The following is an 8399-nucleotide window of genomic DNA, read 5'->3' on the forward strand; positions in this document are numbered from 1 at the left end:
AGCATCCTCTTCACAGCTAGCAACACCCAAGACCTTAATATCATCTGCAAATGTAAGGAATTTATTGAACATTCCCTCACCAAAAGCATTGATGTAAATCAAAAAGGGCAAAGGGCCTAAGACAGCCCTGAGGTGCCCCACTTGTGACATTAATCCATTTTGACTGAACTCCATTTGTAACAACCCTCTGCTTTCTTTCATCCAGCTACTCTTCTATCCAATTTGCTAACTTATCCCCCATTCCTATAGAGATTCTTTTTTTTTACAAGCATTTTATGTAGCACCTTGTCAAATGCTTTCTGAAAATCCTGATACACTAAGTCTACACTCTTACCCTCATCTACATAAGCAGTAACCTTTTCAAAGAATGTCAAAAGATTTGTAAGGCAAGATTTTCCATTAGTGAAATCACGTTGACTATCAAATAACATTCTAAACTTTGTTAAATGACTTTGCAAAGTATCTTTTAACGACATTCCAATAATTTTCCCACAACTGATACAAGACTAATGGGTCTATAATTACTGGGACAATTTCTGTTGCCTATCTTGAAATGAGGAGTAACATTAGCAAACTTCCAATCCTATGGTACCTGCTCACTTTTCAAAGCCTGACAAAAAAATAGTAGCAAGTGGTTCACATATCCAATCTTTAACCTCCTTCAAAACCATTGGGGAGATATTATCTGGTCCATAAGCCTTATCATTCTTCAAATTTCCTAATTTTTTCTTATCCAGTTCAGAATTAATACAGTCATCGTGTTTGATCTTGTTTCCGTTTATCAACTATTCAAGACATGGAATACTGCTTAAATTTTCCTCAGTAGAAATTTAAGAAAAAGCAAAATTTAATAACCCAGCCATATCATAATCATCAGATATGAGCCTTTCTTTCTTTATCATCCCTCAAGGGTCCTACCCCATTCTAACATTTTGTTTACTGTTAATGTATTTAAAGAAATCCTTACTGTTAATTTTTACATTTTCAGCCAATCTTTTCTCATATATCTTTTGTGATGTCCTAATTTCTTGTTTCACCAACTTTCTTGATCTTCTGTCATACCAGTCAATTTAAATTTCTTAAATTTATGATGCTTTTCTTTAATTTTATCTCAAACTCTTTGTGAGCCAGTGTGATTTTTTACTTGCAGCTACCCTCTTCTTTCTATAAGGAATATGTTCACCTTGAACATTTAAAAATTGTTCTCAGCTGCCCAATTCACAACTGATAATTCTTGATACATTCTTTCAAAATTTTTAACCAAAATATCATTATCCATATGCAGTAAAACATTGAACCTAATAGAGTGATGATCACTTGCACCCAGATGTTTCCCAATTTCTACTCTCTCAATCCTTTCTATATTTGAAGTTAACTATAAATCTAACATATCATTGTTTCTAGTTGATTCCTTGACTAACTGGTGAAGAAAGCCATTATGAAAAGTTTCCAAAAACTTTCTATCTCATGGTTTGATTTGTGTAGCTTTGCATGAAATCCTTAACAAACTAAACTAAACCCAACCCCTCCCCCTTTAACACTCTATACATATTAAATAGCCTGTAACCCTATATTTCAAAGACATTTCTGTCATCAAAATCATCTGTGTTTAACCATGTTTCAGTTATTCCCATTGTATCAAAATCCTCCATTCCTACCAGTGCTCTAAAGTAATGTTTTATTTCTTAGACTTCTACCATTACAATAGTAACAATTAAGCCTACCCTTATAACTACTTCTATACTCATTTTTTATGGTAAACTTTTCTCTGCCTGTTATTCTTTTTGCATTTAGTTTTTCCTGGACCTCACCACTGTTTAGTCCAAGTTTAAAACTTTACTTACAGCTGAGTTAATAGCCCTTGCCTTATTTAAATGTAATCCATCCATTCCAGAAAACTCCCATCTTCCACTTAACTGATTCCACAAGTCCAACCAGCCAATAAGCTCATCCTTACATACTCCTAAGCTTTACATTTATCCCTAGTGATCTACTTATAACTTAATCCCCACAGTTAATTCTGGGCAGTATCTATAACAAAATTAAATTATGGCATTTTTCTTTAAATGCCTTTATCAACCCCTTGTACTTGTTAATTAGCTCCTCTCACCTACCTTTCCCCAACACCTACATGCACCACAAAAACTGCATTTCTGCTAGCCCCCTTTATTATATCTCCTGCTCTGTCAGTTATATCCTCCACCTGTGTCCCTGTGTAGCATAATCTGATTCTTTTCTCCCTATCTGTCATTTTTGTTTTTCCTTCCCTTCAAAAGCTCCTCATCTGCACAAGCCAAGGCTAAAATCTGTTGTTCGATAGAACATGCTTATTATAATTAGATCCACTATGTATAGCCTTAATAGTACTGTTTCTAACTTCCTGAAATTCATTGAAAACTGATGCATCCTTTGCACGTAAAAACTTAAGCTCCTCTTGAAATCTTGTTGCCATTTCCCACAGTCTATACTTTTCTTTATCTATTGCCTCTACTTTAATTATGATAACCTCTAACTTCTCCTCCAACCTACAAACTGTACATAAAAATTGTACATCTTCATTACTAGCTTCCTTAAAAGTACATGCCATTTCTGAGTTCCCAAGTAAAACCCATTCATTGCACCCATTACACCTAACAAACTGTGGATGGTTAACTTGTGCACTAGTCTGAACTATTGTATTTGTACTTATAGCCTGAAAATTAATACTTAATACCTGGTACCAGTAGCTTGTTGTCAACACCGTTACTGTTAAGCCTAATGATTAAGAACCAATTATTTATATATTTTTTTATTACTAGTTTGTCTTTTCAATGAAGTAATAAAGTTTATCTTTTATTATATAGAACTTAGAAATATAACTTTATGGAAAGTCTTGGAGGTATACCTAATGATAATAATGAAATTTATTTAACCTGATTTATATTATAACCTACCTATGACTATAGGCTGAATTCAAACTAATGGATCTAAGTTCAAGTAAACTAGTTTGACATAAAAACAATGTATTTATCCTGTTTTATGATTTACCAGTAAGTTGAAGTATACCTAAGCCTATTTTAACATTCAAGTAAAATTTAGACCACTAAAGCTAAAACTTTGACCATCTTACTTTTATTTACCAATCTTACTATATCTAGTGATTCTTGTGTTATTTAACCCAAATTACTACAAATTTTAATATTATAAGAGGTTAACATTTTAACATCCTCTCTCTCTTCCATTGCCCCCCTCTATGATCATACATATTCACTTAAAATTTCCAGATACCAGGTAACTTGTTTTTTAGGTAACATGCCATTCTTTTACCCAACTATGCACATTGTTGGATAAAAAATAATAATAATACCATTGTCAGCATTTCATTCTGATACATTGCTAATGGCTTTCTCTAGGTGAAACTGATTTTGTAAATTGAAATATGATAGGGTTGTACAAAAACTTTGGTGTTTTTACTTGGAAAAATATTATAAAATTTCAGCTAAAAATACTGAAGCCTAGGTTACAGTCAACAGTAATATTCTGGAAGACTTTGGGTGAGCGAGGCCTCGTGATTAACATGCCTGACTCTGGATCCATGGTTCATACCCTGTTATCACCATTATAAGAATGATATTTAAATCCCACTATTCAATAGAGTAACCCAGGAGTTGGCTTTGGGTGGTGTTGACTAGCTGTTTTCTCTCTCTAGTCTGCCATTTCAAAGTTAGAGACAGCTGGTGCAAATAGTCCTCAAGTAGGTTTGCATGAAATTCAACATCAAGTGGAAGGTTTAAAAAAGGTATTTTATAAAGGTAATAAATAAGAATAGAATAATGTTGTCAAAGGCTTCATAATTTAAAATATATATATATATATATCAGGTGGAAGAACTTAGAAGCTGTAACTTTTGTTACAATTATTGTTTTTTGTTTTGTTTTTATAGAAACTAAACATCCGAATTAGAGACCTGAACCCACACATAGTTTGTATACTATGTGCTGGATACTTCATTGATGCCACTACAATCACAGAATGTTTGCACACCTGTAAGTTCAGCTTTATTAGTGTTTCTGTGTTTTAGCAAATCGTGTACCAATTTATTTAAAACCTTAATTCTTTTTCTATATGGAATATGAATTGGAAATTGTATTATGGGTCCTGGAAAATGTTAGGGAATTTTCTTTTGTAAAGTCTGTATGAACCCTGTGTAGGTTTCTCTGTCATATTTTCAATGATGTGAATATTTTCTGAGAACAGTATATTTGCTCTGCTTTTTTCAAGACTAACCAAACAAAGTGAAAACTTGTTTTGCATTCATTCACTATAAGCCCTTAAAGTAGCAACCATTGTTTAGCTTTAACTCTGTTCACAAATAATTTTAGGAAAAAAAAAACATTTTACAAATATTTAACTAAATTGCATATCACAATGCAATTCTTAGATTATATAGTAAGTTTTAGTGCAATTTTGACATGTGTTAACTATTATAATAAGGAAAATAGTGTGCTGTGATTGGAGCCTTCAAAATGTCATAAACTGGTGATTTAAGATTTTATGTATGATAATTGATACTGGTATATAAAATGTTCCCTTTAGGGTTCACTAAGTAAATATATATAATGATATTTCAAATGGTTGAAATATTCAGAGTAATTATATTTTAGCCATCAAAGAAATGCTTGGAACAAATAACTGTTTACTTCCAGTTAGTTCCACTTAATTGTATTTATACAAAGCCAAATATTTGTTATATTTTTTCTCACTTAAGCCAATTTTGCTGTTAAGTCTAAATAGCAATGTTATGTTCTCAGGTGGAATTTAACTTTACAGGTATGCTATCAAACCACTACTACTTGAAATTCAGAAAACATTTGTATGTGAAGAGCAAATGCTTCTGAAGTGATCAGAAATAAAAATTTCTAACAAAGAGATTCCTTTACTGTTTTACCTGTGCTGTTAATGTGGTGAATAGTATTTTTGAATGGTTTCACTTTACAAGTTGGCTATCGTCTAAATATATTGAAAATGAACCAAGTTTATAGAACACAGACAAGACAAAATGTTTTATCAGACAGTGCAGTAGCAATGCTTATGTAGGGATGAGTCAGGTTCTGGTTGTTCTTCTTTTTTCCTGTCCATCAGTAGTAACTTATAAACCACAGTATGCCTACTTCGAGCCTGCACACCAAAACTTTGGTCATTCTTGCCACATATCCTTTAGCTACTGTGGCTAATACAATGAAATCTGAATTTAAAATCTTAAACTTACGTTATTGGGTATATTGAAGTCGTTGAATGTAAATGTATTATATTTGAGGTACTGTAGTAGTATAATTAAGCTGTGAATGTAAGAATGATAACTTTGAGGCATCTGTTATCAAAGTAACCATACCATCAACATTTATACTACATAATATATATATATATATCTAAGAAGTTTTTATCTTCAGGAACTTTTTTATCTTGTAAATTAATACAAGAACAAGACCAGATATAAACTAAATGACTACTAGTATGTAACATTGCACTGGCAATAATCATCAACACTATTTTACATAAACAGTTTATATGACTAAGATAGTGAGTAATACTTTGCTGCAATACTGTAACATTGTGCTAAAAATGCACTGGTCTGTAAGAAACTAAAGCTCTGACAAAATCTTGATGTAATCATGAAGAACACTAAGTTTCAAAGCCTGTAGCCAAAGAGAGATCCATTGGAGAGTCACACTCTTTATGGGACTTGGTAGCCAGTGTTTGCAGCTATCCAGTCCTTTGTTTATGGATAATTGTGGATGCTTCTGTGACTCGGAGGCTGAGCTTCTTCCCCCTATTTGCTGCTCTGTTGCTCAGTCAGATTGGACTTCAACATAGCTGCATAACCTCTTCTGTCCTTGGTAGCAGTCCAGATTTCGAAAGCTTTCTCAAAGTTAAAGGACTAATGGTTTAGAGGACAAGGTCATCAGTGTCTCAACATGATCCACATGAAGCATGTTACGAGCATCAGTTTTAATATGATTATAGGTGCTAAACCCTCTCTCACAGTCAACTGAGATTGCAAGTCCAATACAAGCCAGTTTGCTCAGGTTTGGTCAACCTGTGGTGTGATGAAGGAAACCTTTTTAAAATGCTGCCAAATCCATGTTCCTGGTGATGTAAGAGGACTCTTTAGTGCAAGTCTGGCAGTATCTACCTGTGAATTGATATTTCATTATTTTGTAACATTAATGTAATCCACATAGAAAAATGAAAATAATGTTCTAACTTACATTTCTGTATAGCTCGGAGGAGTCTAGCCCATAAACAATACTTCCAAAACTTCCCTCCTCTCAAACTTGTAGCTATTACTTGACTGCTAGGGTTTCTTCCTTACTGTAAATAAGCACCTCATTCAGATAATGTTATCACTTTTTCTTGACAAAGCATCACTAATGGGTTTCCCAGTATTATTATCTTTTGGAGATATTTTGAACTCCGTGTTATCTAATTGATTTATGGTGTGAATTCCCGGATTATTATTTCAGGCATGGAGGAAAATCAGGTGTCTCCTATCTCACCTCTAATATGTAGCATTGCACAGTAATCCAGGGGGGTGGGTGGTCACTCTTGGTTGAAACTGTCAGTGATCTTATTCATAGTGATATGGAGACAGAAATTTGGTGGTGTTCCTCTGGGTGGATCTGAAGCTGCAGATGAGGGTGATCCTCAACATTCTGGAGAGAATTTAGATTTGCTTTTTCCTACACCTTCTTTTAGTCTGTTGGTTTTTCAGTCACCCTGTGGGGCAGTGATGAGTTTATAGACTTGCAGTGCTGGAATCTGGGGTTCGATTCCCTATAGTGGACACAACAGAGATCCCAATGTTGATTTGCTCTAATGAAACAAACTCAGCTGGCCAAATGTTGTTCCAATCAACAGCAACCAATACCATCTTTAAATGACATATAAAAACAACAAGGATGCCACTTTGAGATAAGCAGTCTTTGATTTGTTTTCTTCAGTTGGTTCATCAAGAATGTGATGTTTTGGGTCTTTTCCCAGTTGCTTTTGAACCTGCACCTAACTTGATGGCTGAAATGTCTGTGAGCAAACTTTTATATCTGCTCCTTTATTTTTGGGATTCGAAGGTGGAGTTTGCTGTTAACATGGAAAGATCAATGTCCCATGGTGGGACAGGGTAAGTCTAAAGACTTACAGCTCTGAAATTCAACATTTTGTTTCCTTTCACTTCACTTTGTTGGAAGACTCAGGATAACCAACTTCAATGATGAAGAGCTGAAACCATTATTAGCATGCACATTGGTTCAATTGTTAGCTTCTACATTCATCCGTGTTGTCATTGGCATCTTGATTTTTCATTGGCTCCTACAAGAGGTTATAGTTCTGCCCCTATTCATGAGTCCGACCCCCAATATCAGCCCCTAGGTATACTGGTACCCAGAATAGATTCTGTCTGTATCCAAGAGTTCCACTGCTTGGTCGGATCGCTGCCAGCGATGTCTGTGATTATTGTATGCCTTTAGGGTCTGTGGAGGGCTCACTGTTGATAATTTGTGGATATGTGGTAACCTTAACCACCGATCAAGGAGCACTATAGATCCATGAGTCAGAAATAGTCATTCAGTTCACATCTTCACCACTATTATCCATCCAACTTGTAGTGTTTCCTTCTCCCATAAATCCTGTAGATTTGGAACTTAGTTTTAGCGTTATCAGAGTTTGATTGGTTTGGGGGTAGTGAGAGAGTTGTGCTAGTTCTTTTGAGGTTTTATTCCTGTTGGCAGTTGGGCCTCAGAAGACAGGAGATTGGTGTCCAGTCATCAATCTTTCTCATCTATATCAATGCCTAGATTCTCCAATTTTCACAAGTTACTCATTCCTCAATCTAAGTTGACATTTTTTACTGGGGTTGTGGATGTCAATATTTGTTGTAGTCTGCTCCTATGTGCCCATTGCCATAGTAGTGGCATCCCTCTGACAATTTCATGGTTGTCTTTTTTTTCTCATCGAGGAGACACTCGGTCCAGGACTCCTCATTTTCGAATCTTGGAACTCCTTTCTTGGGACCATTCCTGTCATATCACCCTACAAGCTTCCCATTTTCCATGGGTGATGCCTGTGGTAGCAGGTCAATTGTCTCAATAGACATTACATCACAAGGTTCTGTTGGATTGGCTCTCATTTTGCAACTCTGATTGATTTGTTGGCCTCTCATTGGATTACTCGACTACTGGCAATTTGGTCTCCAGTATCTCACCTTCAGACTTTGACAATGGATGCATTCCATCAGATTGGGATGGGATAACAACTTTAGGCCTTTACCTTTCAGACTTCTTCAGGTTTGTCCTCTTTCAGTGTTGCTTACTTTCTCATCATGATTCTGGTGGCTACAGGTTGGGATCCATTCATAAATGTATATA

At 35.0% G+C, this 8399-nt stretch overlaps 1 protein-coding gene across 1 annotated transcript in view; it reads left to right on the top strand.

The window, feature by feature from the left end:
* Positions 1–8399, top strand: part of LOC106460420 (polycomb group RING finger protein 1-like) — a 27300-nt gene that overhangs the window by 3764 nt on the left and 15137 nt on the right. The window contains exon 2 of the mRNA XM_013920115.2: positions 3923–4025. Coding sequence (XP_013775569.2) covers positions 3923–4025 — 103 coding nt within the window. The remainder of the gene's footprint in view (positions 1–3922; positions 4026–8399) is intronic.

The sequence above is a fragment of the Limulus polyphemus genome, unplaced genomic scaffold (genome assembly GCF_000517525.1).
Source record: "Limulus polyphemus unplaced genomic scaffold, Limulus_polyphemus-2.1.2 Scaffold767, whole genome shotgun sequence".
NCBI classification, from domain to species: Eukaryota; Metazoa; Arthropoda; class Merostomata; order Xiphosura; family Limulidae; genus Limulus; species Limulus polyphemus.